General features: G+C 32.7%; 3 protein-coding genes across 4 annotated transcripts; 1 reads left to right on the top strand and 2 right to left on the bottom strand.

The window, feature by feature from the left end:
• The first annotated feature begins 4,188 nt into the window (after positions 1-4,188).
• Positions 4,189-9,285, top strand: LOC130810999 (uncharacterized). Its single transcript, XM_057677125.1, has 8 exons — positions 4,189-4,766; positions 5,107-5,209; positions 5,334-5,423; positions 5,508-6,227; positions 7,664-8,024; positions 8,125-8,206; positions 8,352-8,562; positions 8,844-9,285. The coding sequence occupies exons 1-7, from the start codon at positions 4,578-4,580 to the stop codon at positions 8,553-8,555; spliced, it is 1,749 nt and encodes a 582-aa protein (XP_057533108.1). The 5' UTR covers positions 4,189-4,577; the 3' UTR covers positions 8,556-8,562; positions 8,844-9,285.
• Positions 9,286-9,349: 64 nt separating this feature from the next.
• On the bottom strand, positions 9,350-11,858 carry LOC130811000 (heat stress transcription factor B-4-like). Its single transcript, XM_057677126.1, has 2 exons — positions 11,533-11,858; positions 9,350-10,351 (listed from the first exon to the last, which is right to left on the bottom strand). The coding sequence occupies exons 1-2, from the start codon at positions 11,779-11,781 to the stop codon at positions 9,800-9,802; spliced, it is 801 nt and encodes a 266-aa protein (XP_057533109.1). The 5' UTR covers positions 11,782-11,858; the 3' UTR covers positions 9,350-9,799.
• Positions 11,859-13,628: 1,770 nt separating this feature from the next.
• On the bottom strand, positions 13,629-19,275 carry LOC130811112 (transcription factor ALC-like). 2 transcript variants are annotated; one of them, XM_057677286.1, is made up of 6 exons: positions 18,853-19,275; positions 18,686-18,769; positions 18,237-18,302; positions 18,003-18,092; positions 14,776-15,027; positions 13,629-13,990 (listed from the first exon to the last, which is right to left on the bottom strand). In XM_057677286.1, the coding sequence occupies exons 1-6, from the start codon at positions 19,105-19,107 to the stop codon at positions 13,904-13,906; spliced, it is 834 nt and encodes a 277-aa protein (XP_057533269.1). In that variant the 5' UTR covers positions 19,108-19,275; the 3' UTR covers positions 13,629-13,903. The 2 variants fall into 2 exon arrangements, with proteins under 2 accessions (XP_057533269.1, XP_057533270.1); XM_057677287.1 differs by having other exon boundaries at positions 18,027-18,092; positions 18,853-19,271.
• Between the last annotated feature and the right edge of the window lie 498 nt (positions 19,276-19,773).

The raw sequence follows: 19,773 nt of genomic DNA on the forward strand, positions 1-19,773 counted from the left end.
TTTGTCCTTATATATGTGTTTGACTCAAAAATGATAATATATGATTCTCTACAAAATTTTAATTTGATAAGAGAATCAAGTATTTAATTTAATTGTCATGGGTTATGAAACTTTAATTGCTTTTGAAGAATCTTGTGGATGAATATATTTTAAATTGTTAGTTTTGTGTTTTTGATGATGGTTTGGATGGTTGATGGGATTTTATGTATTGTTACATGTGTGGAAATATCAAGTGGATAGTGGTATATGAGACTTGGTTTTATTTGTTTTAATTTAGTAAAAGGTAAATTTGGTTTTTGTTAGGTATAATTTGATATGAGGATTTAAAAAAAAAGGGTTAGATAATTTAAATAGAAAAAAAAAAAAATATATTTATATATATATATAAATATAATAAAAATAATTTAAGCAGCGGGAATTTTCGGACAGCAGCTGCTGCCTCGGTAGTGGCGCCCCGATCCGAGTATCGGGTGTGTTTCGTTGCGGTTTTATTTAACCGATGCGTTTTTAAAACTCGTAAAACGCTTAAAATAATTAAAAATAGTAATCGAATGCTAGAAATTATGAAATTTGGTACCCAAGATAATTGATGCGTTCCGGACGCAGCGGTGAAGTCGGATTTTTAATTTGAATTTTCTAAACTGTCCAATTTGGCCATAAAAGTTTCTGGTCAGAATAGGTATTTTGGAGCGATCATGAATTGGATGAAAACATTTGAAATTATCAAGTCTTTGTGATATTTTAGTAGTATGGAGTGGATTGTTGTGTAAACCCGTTATTTAAACGTGGTTGTTTTGTGTGTTTGTTAATTAGGACCTCGATTCATAAGAGGGTGAAATTCTTGTCGTGCTTAAACGTCGGTTGGATTTGCTGTGCTTAAAGGTACACGCTTAGACCATACTGTTTACTTGGTTGTGCAAGTGATGTTGTTTATTTCCTAATCAAGGCATTGTAATCACATAAGGATTAGACACCTCAAATAATATGAAATGGTTGTGTGGAAATTGAGAATTTATGGATATGATACCCAATAGGGTTAACAAATAAATTGGAAATTATCAACTATTTTTCCCATGGCATTCAGGGATCTTTATGATCACCATGGGGGTATGCATACTTAGCCTTTGGCGACCCGAACAGGACGGGCAACGTCTTAGGTAGGTGGTTGCCTTGGGATTAGCTCTCCTAAGTGTATTCCACCAAATAAATGGAAATATGACTTGTACGACCCGCACATGTCGGGCAACGTTACAAGGTTGGAAACAAATGGAAATATGACTTGTACGACCCGCACATGTCGGGCAACGTTACAAGGTTGGAAATAATTGGAAATATGACTTGAACGACCCGCACATGTCGGGCAACGTTACAAGGTTGGAAATAATGAACAATGATTACAGATTAGAGCCTTTGCATGCTAGGGTAAACACAATGCTTGTATTCAATCCGTTTTAGTATATGTATGATGTCTCTGACGTGTATTGGTTGTTCTTTGGAACCTGCTACGTGTTATCATACGACGTACAGCAGGTTAAATGCAGGCTGGGGGCTGGAGTGAGGATTCAGCTTAGAACCCATATCAACCAAGTCTAGACTTACTTTGCAATGAGACTAAATAATTCAGTTTATGTAATCGAAATTTATGATGTTCTCTTTTATCACGTACAACTTTTAATTTGTCTAGAGGCCGGTGGGCTCTCGAGTTGTAAGTAAAGACTTCCGCTGATTTGTTTTGTTGTTTGACACTGTTTACCTTGTGGACCATATTCCTTTACCGGTGGAACGTTGACGATCCGAGTAAGAATGAGTTTTCTTGCGTCCGTTTGTGAGCCGGATTCATGTTCTCACATGATATTCCGGGTCACTTAAACCGGGCCGTTACAATTTAATAGAATTTTTATTTATAATAATGGATCTTGGTGTTTGTATAAGTTGTTACACTAGTTGTTTTTAAGTCATCAGATCTAATGTAATATTTATCCTTTAATATTTTTAGTTCTATTCAAAAAAATTATTTTATAATGAAAATACAATTCTGACTCAACGGATTTGCCACAAATGTGACATTTCTGCTAAGTTTTGGTATTAGACGAACACAGAGGTTAAATTGCGTGAAATATACATGCATTGAATAAAATTTAAATTTAAAATATGCTGATGTGATTAAAAGAGAGTGATAATATCCATGTTCAAATAGAGTATGAAAATAAGATAAAATTAATGAAACTATTTAAAGTTAAAATGAGTCAAATTGTGAGGGACGTAAGGAGTGTATATTAATTAAATACTTTCTCTGTTTCATTATAATTGATATATTTAACTTTTTACATAATTTAATTTGTTATTTTGATTATTTATATATTAAACTATAGATTTTTAAAAATTATAATAAGATAATATCATGAAAATATACGATTAGACGATTTAAATAAATTCCTACTTGACTGTATTTTTTATTGCACATTAGCTGTAATATATATAATAAACTTGAACGATGAATAATATCAATAACCGTAATGTAGCAAACATTTCAAAACTAGAATGAAATATCACTTAACTATGTTCTCTTAAAGAATAGGAAGAAAAATAATATTGCTTTATAAATATTAGTTACTAATTTACTATGCTAGTGTAACAACTAATAGAAGTCAAAGGTAGTAGTATCATTGTTGTGAAGACTAAAGTAATACACTATTCATTATACTTGTTATATTTTTCTTATTTAACCGTTTAAAATTTACTTGTTACATTACTATTTTTGAAAAAAAAATGACTATATTATGTTTATTTTATCCCTATTTCTTTTCTTATTTATACTTTATTAACTTTTATATATTTAGAGGTTATAATAGTTATCTCAATTTTTTATTTTTTACAAAACCCTTGTATAGTGGATTTATCTTTGTTGTAATTTGTAAAAGAAACTCATTTATCTCACTAGAGTTACCCTTGACAAATGATGGTGCCATGATATAATAATAAAATCTCATTTAACATGATAAAATTTATTAAATATGTCAGAATATATTGTTTACAATATTTTTTGGTGAATATTGACCATATCAAATAGTACAATTTTTTAAATGTCTTGTAAATATGGTAGAAAATATATCTCAAATAGTTTGTGACATTATTGTAAATTAGCTTCATTATCTCCTTAATCATAGGTATTGTATTGACTATACATGTAATGTAACTTACACTACATGAAATGCTAGAGCCTAGAAACTAAATTTATACACTTGATAATATGTCCTATTAAATTTATCCTGAAAACTAAAAAAAAAGATGGTAAGAAAAATATATAAATGATATTAAAATATTAGTTAAAACTTAAATATGTGAATGGAAATACAATAAGTTATGACCAAAATAATAATAAAACAAATTAAATATATTAGACTAAAATAAAAAAATATTTCTAAGAAACATCCCATCAAATTATTGGCCCGCATATTAAGTGCTGTGGAAGATATTACACGTTACAAGTCTTACCTGTTTTATATCTATTTGTATTATGAGTTTGCTATATTTTTGTTATAGATACAAATCACATTCACACTATTTCTTCTAATTTATTCCATAAATTTAATGACACTTTGGAAGATAAAAAGGAATAAGTTACAATAATAACATGAATTAGATTGTGTTTTAGTTAGAGTATGTACCATTTTTTCAATACTCAAGTCACATTTTTTTGTTAATCTATAAACTTAAACATAATTAAATAGGATCTTATTTGATTCATTTCCACATAACTTTTATGAACATCAAACTTTTATAATTTTTAATTAAATACTATTTAAAATATTTAAAATTGAATATATATATTTACAAACTTGCAAAAAACAAATAAAATAATAATAGTGGATAAGCGGACTTATAACAATAACAAAATGACAATTGATAAGAAAACCAAGCCAACAAGAGGTATCAAAATATACCCGATATACATCCGACCTCATAATCGAATTCGATTTACCCTGACTTAAAAATGAATTTACAATTTTTTAAAAATTAATGTTTTCACAACGCATATAGAATCGACACAAAATACCTATCCTAAAATCAACCCGAATAAATACCTATAGGCTCTAGCAACCACATAGAATCTTCCAACAATCCCACTTTGAATAACAACCGTAAATTACTCCATGTCATTGCATGAAAAAAGATGGTAGGTCCGGGCCCAAATCCGGGTCCAACACGGGCCCAGATCCGGGCCTAAAAGTAATAATGAAGGATGGTCAATGTAAGGTAGTGATTAGTCAAATACTCAAAACAATGAAAAACTCCATTAATCCTGCAAAAGGCCGACATCTATAAAAGACGAGATTTTAATTTTATTTACCAGTTGTTTAACTGTAACCATCATTTTTTTTTATTAAGGTCTGATCAATTTATTTAAACATCCCTTCTTGATGCTTAGATATTCAACATCATTTTATTTGACCCACGACCCACCCGATTAATAATTCATTCAGTCCCACTTTTTTCTTCCTTTCATCACGCCATTGCCATTTAAATACTTCTCTTTCTTCAACTATCATGTGCATTTGAGCTTACTTTCACCGTCAATGGCGGAACTTAGAACCTCTATTAGAGGTAGTCGAAGTCTTGGTCGAGATAAAAGTCCTGACTCTGTGATTTTGAATTTTGAGTCTCAGTTTAGTAGTCTTTTTTCATCGGCTTCTGTGAGTGTAGATCGTTCTTCTTTCGCTTCTGATGCTCAAGATCATGATTCGTTTACTTCCGAAGTTTCTCAGGTTTCGGTTTCTTTTTTGCATGAATCGATCATTTTTTGTTTGTATTTTTAGTTATTATAATCTTTTTGTGCTTGATTTGATGTGGTTTTAGAATTTCATTTTTGCATTGTTCGTCAATTTTACTGACAATAATGATACTATTTTTTTGTAATTGATTTGATTTTTTTTTTTCAGTTTCATTATTGCATTGTTCTTCCGTTTTTAGTCTCAATAATCTTACTGTTTTTGTGCTTGATTTGCTGTGTTATTTCAATTTCATTTTTGCATTGTTCTTTGTTTTTTCGTTTCAATTATTATACTAAATTTGTGTTTAATTTGATGTGTTTTACAATTTCAACAGCGATTGAGTGTAGGAGGTAGTGGTCCAGATCTAAATCAACAAGTACTAAGCAACAAAAACAATAACTGTAGGTTCGTCAGCGAAAAAGTTGAAAAAGTTAAAGGTATTAGTCCTACACTCCTACTCATTGCTTACATTTCAAAATATTCAGCCTTTTGTTTCCGTTATTTACTCATTTTGAATTCTCCAATTATTGCGTTTTTTATGCAAAAATCACCGGGAAGAAGACAAGAAATTAGTACATCAGTACTGTCATCTTGATCATGAAATTGAAACCTTAGATTCTGCCAGAAGCTCCTTTTCACAAGCTCTTAAAGGTAGTGTCTAAAAGGTCTTTTCATCTCGTTAATAATTGAATTTTTCACTATTTCAGTAGTTGGCTGAATAACATTATTCTTCAGAATGCCAGGAAAGAAGATCTAGATCTGATGCTTTTATTAAAAAGTTAGACCGGCGAAGACCGGCTTCATTAGATCTTAATAACTCATCTGGTGTTGCTGTGAATGTGGTGAATTCATCACCTAAGTTTGGTGGAGTGATGAAGAAAGTTTCAGGTTGTGCAGTTACACCTCGAAAATCTGGGAATTTTCCGAGCCCTGGAACGCCTAATTATCGCCATGGGAGTGTCGGTATTGCGAAAGGATGGAGCTCAGAGAGAGTTCCATTGCCTTCAAATGGTACTAATAGAAGGCAAAGTGGTGCTGCATTGCTGCCCTTGACTAATAATGGAAGGGGGTTGCCTTCCAAATGGGAGGATGCGGAGCGGTGGATTTTCAGTCCAGTGTCAGGGGATGGAGGTGGGAGAGCATCATCATCGTCGTCACATCAACAGCCAATGAGGCGGCCCAAGTCAAAGAGTGGTCCGCTTGGGCCGCCAGGGCTTGTGTACCATTCACTGTATTCGCCTGCAGCTCCTATGTATGAGGGAGGCAACTTTAGCAATCATATGGCAGGATCACCTTTTTCAACTGGAGGAATGCTGGCAGAAGGTTGGTCTTTTTGTGTGAGCAGTGAAAGCAAAGGCTTTTCCAATAATTTAGAGCCTTGTATTGCTCGTTCTGTGAGTGTGCATGGTTGCACTGATCTTGTCTGTCAAGATTCATCTCTGACCAGCTCTCAAGGTATGATAGTTGCTCTTAATCAAAATGGATTATTTTTTGAGTTTCCAGTTTCTTGCTTTGTGCTGTAGTAGTTGTTTGTGGCAACATAGCTGGTAACGGTTTCTCAAGTTTTGGATCTAGTAATGATGGTGCGCTGATCGTGTTACAAACTGCCAATGCACAAATATAAACAAATTGGATTGAAATCCACTCAATTTAATTTAGTAATGCAAACAAAAAGAAATAATTTTTGGGGTCCAGTTTTTGGATATTATATAATGCTACAAATACAAATGCTTATCAATTCGGAAAATTTTATGTTTCTCTTTAATTGGCCATCTTTTGTTCTGTTACTATCTTTTAATAGTTGGAATTAGCTATACGTGCTGGAGCTTTATTTAATTATCAATTACTATATTGGGGTAAATGGAATGTTGTTACTGTATTGATATTGATAGGTTGTGTTTTCCAAACTTGTTTTCCTTTGCACCAGCTCCAAACTTTTGTCATATTGAGACATAATAATTGTTCTGATTTGATATCCAACTATATTCATTCTTTAAATGAGCCTTTGCAAATTTTTACCCTGAAATCCTACTACTATTCATCGATTGAGAGTGACTCTGCTGCTGAACCATGGAATTAAAAGACTTTATTTGGTACAAATTTGGGCAATCACTCTTGAAATTAATTTCTCAAATGAATGCATTTGAAATTGATGGCTCTAGTCAATGAGGATCATCAATTTTTACCTTCCTGTCACATTAACTTGTACTTTTGCATAATGATTAGCAATGAAAGGTTGACCCCAAGATTAAATAAGCTACTTTGAACCTTGGTATCACAGTAAATTAAGATAGAGCTATAGGGCAAAATAGTCAAATTGGGTCAATTGGTCAAGAAACCCAAATAAATAGGGGGTTCTCCAATTGCCGGCCAAGTTTAGGAGTTTCAGAGATTTGTTTCTGCCTTTTGAAGGTTTGGAGCACTTTGAGTGCCGCAGTATACAAAGAACGCGGCAAGGTTGGGGGATGCAAATAAGAAAAAATGTTTCTTGGCGGGAGCTGGATTGTCTTATATTCTCTGGTTCATTTAAGTAAAAGCGTAGTTTTTGTAAAATGGCTACTAGTTTCCCCTTTCTTGAGGTGATTTATAGAGGGAATATATACATTTTTGGTCTGAGTGAGAGGTACCATTCTTTATTCCGCAACAGACAAATAAAAAACGGAGGAATGAATCAAGTGGAAGCTCTGAAAGCTGTCATGTTTATCATTGAACTGTTATGAACAACCTTTGTTTATCATTAAACTGCTGTTGAAAAAATAGGATTGGATCACACCTCAGCTCTTTGCTTCTTTCTCTTTCTCTTTCTTTCCTGTTTTATTAAATGTTGTTGTCTCGTTTCTTTTTATCTGCTCCTAAATTTGATGTGTTGAACAAAATGTGATTGAACGCAGATGAAAGAGTTGATGACGTGAAGGATGCTGCCACTACTGTCTCTCGTACTGTTTCTAGGAGAGACATGGCAACCCAGATGAGTCCTGAAGGTAGCTGCCATTCCTCCCCTAGAAGGTCTTATTTCTCCCAATCCAACCCTTCCAATCTACAAATTATGGAGGTGCAAAGTGTTGGTTCCTCAAAACCAGAAATAAGAGATGTGCAGGTTGATGAACGAGTCACTGTGACGCGATGGTCAAAAAAATATAGAGGGCGCAATCCAAGTAAAGTATCGGAGGATGTTGATGAGTGGAAATTAAAAGCAGTAGAGCCACGTTCTTCTGCTTGGGAAGTGTCTGAGACTGTAAAGAGCCTGTCAAAGTAAGTGATGCTTAATTAGCAAATGACGTTATCAAAATTGTAGGTGAAAAAAATGAATTTCAACATTGTCAGCTAATTTTTCTACCAATTCTGTTTGTAGGGCCAGGAGAGATGAAGCTAAAATCACTGCATGGGAAAATCTGCAGAAGGCGAAAGCTGAGGCAGCCATAAGGAAACTTGAGGTTTTTTCTTTCGCTTCCTTCTCTTGTGCTAATTTTTCAACGCTGTTATTCATGACATATGAATTACGATATAAAATGATGATTAATGAATGAACTTGAGGGAAAGAGAATGCACTTTTTTACGCACCCTTGTTTGTAAGTGCAGATGAAGCTGGAAAAGAAAAGGTCGTCATCAATGGATAAGATTTTGAAGAAATTGAGATCTGCTCAAAAGAAAGCCCAGGATATGAGAAGTAGCATACTTACTAACCAGGCTCTTCAGGTGTCTAAAACTGGAAGTAGTACAATGTCGTTCAGAACTCGTCAGATGGCTTCCCTCAGTGGTTGTTTTACGTGCCACGCTTTTTAAACAAAAGGTGATTTCTCCATCACTGTCTTTTAAACCCTCTTATATGAATGTCATCTTCTTAATGTAATTGTTTATACATGTCATTATTCCATTGTCAAATGCCTCCTTCGTTGGGGGAGTCATACATACAACAATAAGGTTATTTCCTACTAACCCTTGATAACAAAGTAACAAATTATAAATCTTTGGCTCAATCAAGAATGGATGGTTAACGCTTATTGTGTTCTTTTTTTGAGATACATACATTGCTTTTCAATTTTTAATACAATCTTGATTCATTTCCCGCAGAAGATTGCTACCGACAAATGGTGTTTGGCTTGCATCGTTCCTTCAGTTGAAAGCAATAGCATACAACTGAATGACTGATACATAGCTGATAGCATGATGGCTTGCTTCAATTCAATACTACAATGACTAGCTAAACGAGTGGCGCCTATTCAGCTTAATTGCGCGCATAAGATATATTGTGGAAATTTGGTTGGTTTTCTTGTCTCTTTACTTTCTTCTTTCCTTTTTTTTGGGTTGGGGAAAATGACTTGGAAGGATCGGAATTATTTTTTATTTATATTATCAAGAAATGAGTTTGATAATAATGTATGGGCTGTATTTGTAGTATTCCTTCTATTTATTTTCCCTTATATCTTGTGGGATGTTTCATATATAATGTATATGAATGTTTTGATTGTCATCAAATATTTCCGCTGCTCAAAATATGAGCTGATCGAGTGTATGTCGGCTGCTCATAGTATGGGGGAAGTTCTGTATGGCGTGATCTACACTGAAAATGCAGTGTTGTGCATTTTTTTAATATTCTCTCATTTTTACCTAAATCATTTGATTTTATTCTTTAAACGAACAAAATGCACAATAATTTTATATAGACCAAGTCCATACCGTAATCCAAGACTTTTACTTGATCAATATGTACATAAAAAGGCATACATTGGATTTATTATACTAATTTACTCACATGCTAACCTTCACCCTTTTATAGTACCCTACAACAAAAAAGACAAATTCCACTTCCCTATTCAATATCCAAAGAAGGTGATAATATGTGAATGAACCAATTCAATCAAAATTCGATATCATGTCAAGAAATCAACTCAATCAAAAGTTTAAGCTTGTGATTGAGACCCTAAGATATCATAGATACTTTACATAATTTAATACGGGTCAGGTGAATCTTTTTCCTTTGGCTCTTTTCCAACAAATCTCTCAAGTCTCAATCGTCTGATTTTTTATCAGAATTCAGAATGTAATCTCTTCTTTGATTGCATAGCAATGGCAACACCAAATATCTTTGTCTTGCAACTGTTACTATTACGTTCATCATCATCCACATTACCTGATTTCTTAACAAACTGATCTAAATTTGAAGAAATCCCAACAGATGGGTAAGAAACAGACTTTAAACTATTATAGTTATGAACAAAGTAATTAAAAATATCATTATACAGTTTTTTCATGTGGGTAATTTCAGACATGAGCATAGTATTGGAACGACGTAGTTTTTCATTGTCTTCTGATAGGGTTGTGATCAGTGTATGGACATACGATTTGGGTGTTGATAATGGCAGAGAACAGTCTGATTCTGCAGTGTTTGGTGGTGGAGAAAGGCTCAGGCAACGCCTGTATGATAGCATATTATTGGTGTTATTACTAAAATTAATGTTTGTGCTTTGTTGAATTTGGCCTGTTTTTCTACGGTGGATTTCACATAATAAGTGTTTTTGTCCTCTTTTGAAGTACTCATTTGCAAACTCCCATCTGTCTGAAACTATCTTTCTAAAACCCTGTTTATCAATCAAGACAGTTTATAAATATGGAGCGGTTCGAAAATTTTCATATTAACATATAAAACAGTCATCTAAAATAAGGGATTTTAAAAAATATTGCGAATTGAATGCATGGGATTGCATTCGAATAGTTATGTTATGTTGATAAGAAAGTGCAATGAATATTGTGTACATGTAATGGCGTTACTTCTATAAGACTAAATGGTGCATCATTTGTCAAAACCTTTTTTTTTTAAATATAATTTCTATACAACTAGAAACTTAAAAAATTATCAAGTATAATGAAAGTTATTTTAGCAATAAAAGTGAATATATTTGTGACCATGAAATGTATAATCCAAACTTATGCATTTTTATTTTATAACCCAAAAATATAGATTAAAATTTTGACCCCTTCAACTTTATTCTCAAGTTCTTCCATACATATTATTTTTTTACTTTTAATACTTTTTAAAATCAAATGTATAATTTTAACTTGTAATATCTTAGTTTTACATTAAGTAAATTTTAACAAGTTCATATTTTAAAATATTTAGTAAGCGAAATTAACAAATTTTCTTGAGACTATATTTATTATTATTCACTAAACATAATTAAAGATTATCGATAGAGTAAAGAAATTCAGAAAAATGTAAAAGATGAAAAAAAGATGTAAAGGTTTTTCTATAGACTTGGTCAACACTCCACACAATAAGAATAGTGTACGCATTTTTATTTAAAGAGTAGAATCAAAATACTAAGCTTGGTCTACGCTTTCTAATATAGATTATGTATATAAAAAACTTAAAAATAATTTTAGTGTGGACTAAATTCATACAAAACTTATTCAAAAATGATTTAAGTGGGGACTAAGTCCTTACAAAATTTACTTTAGTACAGACTAAGTCCATATAGAACTTACTCAATTATATCCATACAAAAACTTACTAAAAACGATTTTAATGCGGATTAAATCCACATAAAACTTACTCAAAAATGATTTTAGTGCAGACTAAGTTCATACAAACTTACTCAACTAAGTCCATACAAAACTTACTCTAAAACGATTTTAGTCAAGCCCAAATCCATACAAAACCTACTCAAAAATGATTTTAGTGCGTCTAAGTCTATACAAAACTTAATATTAAAAAAGATTTTAGTGCGGACTAAGTCTATACGAGGAAAAAAGATAGACATACATATGTGTTGAGCTGGCGAACAAAGCTGGAGAAATTGCTGTGCTTGAAGTAATTAGGAAGAAGATGACGAGCAAACTCAGAAGGACGCCAAACAATGAAGGTAGACTCATGTTGACCCCAACATACAATATGATCAGTTGTTGGATCATCTACTAATTCATATGTTTTTGAAAGAAATGGAGCCGGAACTGATCTTATTGTGTCTAATGATACTATCATACCTTCACAATTCTCCTCCAAAACTCTCATTTCTTGTTCACAATAGTGTAATAACCAAGAAAGATGAATCTCGTGTGTTGTTTTGAAGGCTATTTATATTGAATAACATTGAAAATGATGCTTTAATGTCCCTTATTTCAATGGGATTGTTGCTGATAGTGAGTGGCATGTTATTCTGAGGTGAAATGTCACTATCATAGTAGCAATTTCAAATAGAACGAGGAGTAGGTTTTTGATTTCGAATTAAAGGTTTACATTCGGATTATTAGGTCGATTTCGGGTTAAATGATTCAGGTTAGTTCAAAATCGGATCTCGTGTCCATATTAGGCTTTAGATAATTTTAAATTCATTTTGAAGTGGGTTCAAGTCGAGTTCGGTTATAAGTTTGGGTATAAATAGGGTCATCGGGTCTATTTTGAACACCTCCATTTCAAAATATAAAATCATATATACTTTTTATTTAAGTGAAATTGGAAACGATATTTGATACTAAGAGTCAATTGAAAATAACTTTTTGCTATTAAACCGTGAATTCGACTCTAAACTTACACACGTGAGAGTCATTTGATGACATAGTTGGGTAATGAGAAGATGTTTTTGTGGGAAAAGGATGCATTAAATGGGGTGTAAAGGTGGAGTATCTGAAAAATTTTAGTTTTTTGTGTTTGGTTTGGGAAAAGGAGTGAATTTGGAATTGAAGGAAAAGAGGCATAGGGGAAATAAAGAGAAAGAGAGAATAAGTGTCTGCATGTCTGTCGTTTTTAGAACTTTGAAAACATCAAAAGGTTCTTTCAAGGTAAACCCGTGATTTTGTTTTTGCAACTATCACCATCTCTTTCTCTTTTGTCCCTCTCGTCTACACTTATTTATGGTTTGTTTTTGCAACTATCACCATCTCTTTCTCTTTTGTCCCTCTCGTCTACACTTATTTATGGTTTGTTTTTGCAACTATCACCATCTCTTTCTCTTTTGTCCCTCTCGTCTACACTTATTTATGGGATATATTCGTTCAGGTTATTAAGTTGATTTTAAATTATGTTTTTTGAGTCAGCTAGATTGAGTTTTGTGTCCAATTTGTTTTTATATAATTGTGAATTTCGATTCAATTACAAAGTTAGATAAGTATCGAATTATTGGGCTTATTTTTAACTCCTCAACTTTGATGTAATAGCAAAGGAAAAATTTGTGTTTTTTAAGAAAATATGGATTTTTAGTATTCCCTCCGTTTCTTTTTGTTCTTTCCATTTACTTTTTGCATAATTTTCAATGCTGATTTTAAACCTCAATATCTCAAAATACACATAATAAAAAATTATAAAAAATACATAATAAAAAAGTATACATTAAGACGAATCTAACGAGATCTCACATGGATATATTTTATTTTCTAAATATGTGCAAAAACATTATTTAAATTTCTCTGCCCTTAAAGTGAAATATTCTAAATGGGAAGAATATTAGAGAACGGAGGAAGTAATAAGTAAAAAGAGAATATAAATTATACGAATAAAATCAAAAAATAATCAATATATGGATAAAATTAATAGAAAGTAATAGATTGTTGTTCAACTTTAGAAATAATGTAAAATAAGAAAGACAGAGGGATGAAATAAGTATAAACTAAAACCTTCCTTTGATTGCTTAAATTTACCAATATCGTTATTGATAAAGCTTAATCTGATCTTTTCTCGTTTAATTTGCACAAACTTGTTCCTGAAGCTTTAAAAAAAACCTTTAAAGTTATTTTCATATCAAGTTACTATTAAAAGCGGGAAAATTGATCAAACGTAACCCAAATAGTCGACTAGAAATAATCCAAACATAAAAATAATATATCAAATAACATTAAGCAAGCATTGTAAAATGAACCTGAAAATGACCCTACCAAAAATCAAATATGAAAGCCAACTCAAAGACCCGAATGTTTACTAATTGCACAAAGCTCGAGAAAAATCGAAATTTAACAAGAAAACGGGCTGGAAATTAACATTGAGTACTTAAAGTCTAATTATACAACTAATCAAATTCAGAAATTATGTCAGAAGCAGATAATTATTGTAGAGGTTCTAGAGCAATTGCATGAAAGCAATGGCTTAGTTGTGTTATAAAGAAATTAGAAGCTGATAATCCTGCAAGAATCATCTTTCATATTCAGGAGGAGACACCTGATGATGAACTCTGGCCACATTGACTCATGTCCAACTGTAACTGATGTAATGCAGGATCCTTGCAGAGTACCTTCAGTTTCAGGGAAATAAGCTTAGCTTAAGTTCAATCAAAATGATCAATCTATTGGATTACTAACAGGTCTAACAGAGATCCTTTTATGGATGAGAGTTCACAGAGATTGAATATTTCAATGCAAAAGATAGAAGTAGAACATGGAGTATTTTTGAAGTGAGATGACATAAAGAATCTATACTATAGCATTGATATTTCTGATCATCATACCCGGTGTATCCTGCTCATAGGAGCTATGATAGGGTTTGGAGAGGAAAGAAAGGCGGCAACTCATACCCATAAAGGAGATTGCGGCCAAAGAGTCATTCGGCTCGAGAAAGATTCACAGACGAATCCTCAGAATGGGTTTATTTGGCAAATGAGTTTCTAGTTGAGTTTTGATTTTTTTTGGTTTCTCAAACGGCCAAAATATTGGCAAATTGTTTTTTAAGCCCGATTGGTTTTAAATCAAAATGAAAAAGCTACTATGAGTAATTTTTTATCAATTTAGACTTCTATAATAAACAGTGAATAGCCAACAATTAATTAACTTATACCAAAAATCTCCATAATACCCGACTTAACCGCTAAGTCTAACGAAAAAACCAATGCTACCAACTTGTTAAACCGACCAACAACCATTTACCAAACACCACCGGTATGTTTTTTTGGTTCAAAAAGGACTTAAAAGGGGAAAAGGGTATTTTTCACTTTAGAAAAGGCTTACATCTATAAAAAAAATGTACTCTTTACTATATTTGCATCCATGAATTAGTCATCGAGAGGAGGTTCCTGAAGAGTACCTTAGCGGGCATGGAGGAATGGAAAGGCCTATAATTTACAGTCATTGAAGGGTCAGAAACAAATGCCTGCTTGTAGTCTGAAGCGGGTTTGCTGGAAAGATTAAACATAGCCTGCATGGAAGTCTCTTCATCCGCTGTGAAGGAACCTCCTACTCCATTGTTATTGGTCTCATTAAAGGGACCTGGAGGAGGTTGCACTGCCACTGGTAGGTAAAAGGGATGTGAACTTGAACCATTTCTCAGGGTTAGCATCTGTAAACCAACATGATTAATGAAACACTTTAATAATCATGCAGAAAACTATTTTTTGTAGTCATAAGTGCAAAAATAGTAGTAAAGAGATCACATTAAACCAACAAATATTATGTACTAAAACAACATTCCATTACCCCTACTGCTATCATTTTCACATGACGGATATTATTTACTAATCTACTTGCGTTCATTTTCAATGAAGCCATAAATCAAGGGTCACATATCATGAAACCGAATCAATTATATAGCTGCCAAGAAATAGAATAATCATATAAAGATTTTCTAATGCTTTACTTGACTATTAGCCATTCAAATATGATCTTACCTTCAAGACAGTTTCGCACTGATCATATTTTTGTCTCATAGCTATACCATTCTGTGAAGTCATTTAGAACTCCAACAACCATTGGACTTAGAGATAGATGCTAGCTTCGAATTTTTCTAAGAGGTTCAACTATATGCTGTATGGATACTTATGTGCATAGTGAAGTGTCCTCCCTATTTAGGAACTGTTGAAAATAAGTTCACAAGACAAGAATATAGCACAGAACTCCAGCCATAGCATACTTGCTAGCTGCAGGGGTCCTAAAACATACTCCATAAGGAAATTGTTTCTACTTGTTTCGTTCTAAAATATGTTATGATGGATGAATGGACAATACCCTGTAGGATATAGATTGAAATGAAGGCATAAGAAAGGGCAATGGAGTCATAGATACTGAACAAAATTAGATAAACAATTTAGGCTGGTTTGGTCATGTGCAAAGAAGACCGAAAAATACACTAGTTACAAAAGTGGAAGATCAGAATTTTGATGAGCTTTAGAGGAAGTAGGCCAAAGAACATTTTGATGAGCAAGAGCATATTACAATCAACAGGAATGAATGGAGGAGGAGAAAATATGTGGATTATCGTTGAAATTTATTTTCTTAATTGCAAATTAGTATTAAAGATAAAGCCGATAAATATAGTCTCGTTTAATAACGATCCCTCATGTTGATTTGTTTTGGTTCATGTGGCCAATCTCATATTGTTGGGATTAAGGTTTTGACATTTTTGTTGCTCCTTTTTGCAGCTTGGTGCTCCCGTAACAAAGAATCTCATCAACCAATAAGATGAACAACAAATCAGATGCATGGGTTAAAAGACATTTGATAGCTCAAAATTTGTTTTTCGAGGCCAAATAAGTCATGGTAGGAAAATTCCCAAACTGTAAAATCATATATGGTTAACTGTCTCTTCAAATAACATTATCAATGATGTCAAGCCATTAAACAAGATGATGACTCGTGAAAAAAATTGATGACTCAAAATATGTGTCACAAGCTTTATGAGAAATACATGTTCAAATAAACTCAAACTTGAGCAATAAAGTAAAGTACTTTAATTGTATGACCATACATATAGTGTCTCTGTGTCTAATCACATTGTAGGAAGCACTGCAGTTATAAACTTCAAGTCAGCAATATAGATGCAAAATTGCTAACATAGTGTAAACATTGCTCAACAAGGCAACAATAATCTTATTGAACTCGTCAATAATACCTACACTTACAAGTCTGCCAAAAGAAATTACAATTGCATAACTCTTATTACTCCACTGTTTTCTTAAATTAAGCAATTGGTGCAGGTTGAGGATGCAGCCTTTTCACCTTTGGGTCACAAAATTAATCTAATGTTCATCCAGTGGAAGGATTTTCAGACCTCAAAAAAGCCAGCAGTTAGCACATAAACAACCACAAGTGGACAGCGAAGTAAGGCAATAGTGTACCCGTTTCTTTATTAACATTGAACTCTTTATTTGCACCCAATCAAATGGCTCACAAATATAGATGAAATGTAAGGTCAATATCTGCCATCAACCAGGCGCAACTTCACAGCCACCACCAATGAAGGAAAGACTCATGAGACTAATCCCTAAATGATATACCAAGATATAACTGATGTGTTTGAAAGCTGAAAGTATTCCAGAATAATTCTAAATCTTGGTAGACAACCCCATTGCTTATATTTTTAACTCATACACTCAAGTGTACAATAAATAAATAAACTTCAAATCTATTTTCTTTATCATTTAGAAGCCAAGGGTCTCTACCAAATCACATATAGTATGGAATGTAATTGCAAGACTACCAGTGGAGACTCATATGCAATCTATTGTAAGAAGACTTGTAAGTTGTATTGTTGTAACTAATATTTACCTAACTAAGCATAGGGCTCAGCTACTTAACTAATCTGTGGAGTACACCAGAAAACAGAAATATGCAAAGCAGGCATCCCATGAACAAGGATGTGTTTGCACCAAGTTCACATGGAATATTCCTTAATTTTTTCATCGCGTTTTATTGTTTCTATATCATCTCTTTAATTCTTCAGAATCATTATGAAGTACGCAATTCACACATCAAAGTAACTAAACAATTGCTACACACCAAGTGTACTTGTCTTTTCGTTTAAACCAAGATGAAGCCTCATAATCTGACTCATCACATCCAACTCAAAAAGAATCTTCAATTCCATTTGAAAATTTTACCCTTTTTCTTGTGTTAAGTGAATCAACTACATAAAAACTTCTAGAATACTAGCATGTCGATCAATCGAGCACTTGGGCTTCCATGTACTTGTGTTGTATATTCAATACCACAACATAATATCCAAACTCACGGTTTATAAATGACCACAAACATTTGAAAGTTAGCCAATTCTAGTAAGATGGGTATCTCAACAATCATTTTTTACATTCTGATTCACCTTAAGTATGTAAAACTCTATCCTACTAATTTTGGTATATTTACTCAAACAGCTATTCTGCTGCATTTCAAAAAATGAAAAATGGACAACAAACCCACTTTAATCTAGTCCGCTTCTCATTCTTCCTCGAAACCTTTTTTCATAGTATCCTCCTCCTCACTTTAACTAGAGCTTAATAAAGTTCAAAAATCACAAATGTAGCAAAATGACAAAGATATCACCAGTACAAGAAACTTAAACCGCACCTGAACCTGTAGCTGAAGCTGTTTTAAATATTCAATAGCTTCATCCAACATTGAAGCCTTATCCGTCTGTAATACCATTCGAAAATAATTACCATTTACCATAACATGAACAGATTTCAATATACTCTATAAAGTAGAAAACAGTCACATACATAAATCAAACAAAAAGATACTTCACATTTTTCAAAAAAAAAAAAAAAAAAAACTCACCTTATTAGAATTGGGAATCAATTTCTGGAGTGCTTTCAATTTCTCATTAATCCTTTGCCGCCTTCTCTGTCGACAACAGAAAAATCATATCAAATACCTAAACTAGAGGCGAAGCCAGGACATTAGGCCAAAGGGCTGAAAATTTTTCATATCAAAATTACAAATTAGATGAGGATATCAAAATTTGGAAGGAGTACAGGATATTCAAGTATTTTTGTTACTTGGACTTAGAATGGAGTTAAAACAATTTGTGGCTTTAGTACCCATATATGCTATATTTTCACTGAATCTTCCGGGTGGTTTGTGGCCGGCGTTCACCTACTAACGGCTACCCTCACCCAAACCTTTCCACTTTAATACTTGACCAATCATGTCAATTTTCATAATCATATGCAAAATTCATGGTCTAAATCTAACTAAAAATCAAAAAAAAATAAAAATTATCCAACCTTTTCAGACATATTATGAACTTCAGCAGCTCTACTTCGTTTAGAAGAATTCCTAGAAGCAGCTGACTTCATCCTTGCTTCCTCCTGCACATAAAATCATTTAACCTTCAAAAAACCCCAAAAATAAAAATTCCGAACTAAATCAGAAAGTAAGATAACAATACAACCTCACTATGACACTCTACATCATCGATCCCTTCCATGGAAGTATAATAACCTTTAGAAAATGGAAAACTTGAGTCAAACAAAGCAGGCGATTGCGAATAAGCAGCGGATCCAGGTAATTGAGGAAGAGAAGAAGAAGTAGAAGGTTGTGAAGAATTATGAAGAAGAGTATGAAGAAGAGACGAAATATCATCAGATTCAACACCAAAGTTAGCAGAAGAAGGAGGAGGTTGATGAGGAGGTGAAAGATCCGCCATTAAAGATGGGAAGAGAGAGAAAATGAGAAGAGGTTTCTAGAAGAAAAGGGGTAATGGGTAGGATTTATGGATTATGATGATGAAATAGCATGTTATCAGTTATCAGTATCACAGTCTGTGATTATTTCTGTTCTGGGTTTGTTGCGTAAGGGCTTGTTTGGTTAGTTTTTAGTAAATAAACAATTATTCCCCAAATGATTAAGTAAATATTAATCAAATTTTCGTTAATGTTTCCCGCCTTAATCACGTCTCTTTCATTGTTTTCTCTTTTTCTTTATGCTCCTTTTCTTTCTTTCATTTAGATTCAAGTCCTTTATAAGTCATATTTTGAATATGAAAAAATTTTATGAATAATATGATATTTTACTGATTTTTTAATAATTATGTGAATTTTTTATTAACCTTAAATAATACTCTGTCCGAACTAATTTAGTTGTCGCATTTTTTTATTTGCCAAAACCATATCAATTGTCACATTTTTTTTGTCAATCTTTTTTTACCTAAATACTTTTAGTTCATACACGTAATTATGAATATACCTCCATATACCCTACTTACCCAAACTAATTAATTAAATAACCCTTTACTATTTACCCTTCACTACTTACCCAACTACCACCTTTTTAAGAGCATCTTTACTCATGACCCAATAAAAGGGTCATCTTA

The sequence above is a fragment of the Amaranthus tricolor genome, chromosome 4 (assembly GCF_026212465.1).
Source record: "Amaranthus tricolor cultivar Red isolate AtriRed21 chromosome 4, ASM2621246v1, whole genome shotgun sequence".
Taxonomy (NCBI): Eukaryota; Viridiplantae; Streptophyta; class Magnoliopsida; order Caryophyllales; family Amaranthaceae; genus Amaranthus; species Amaranthus tricolor.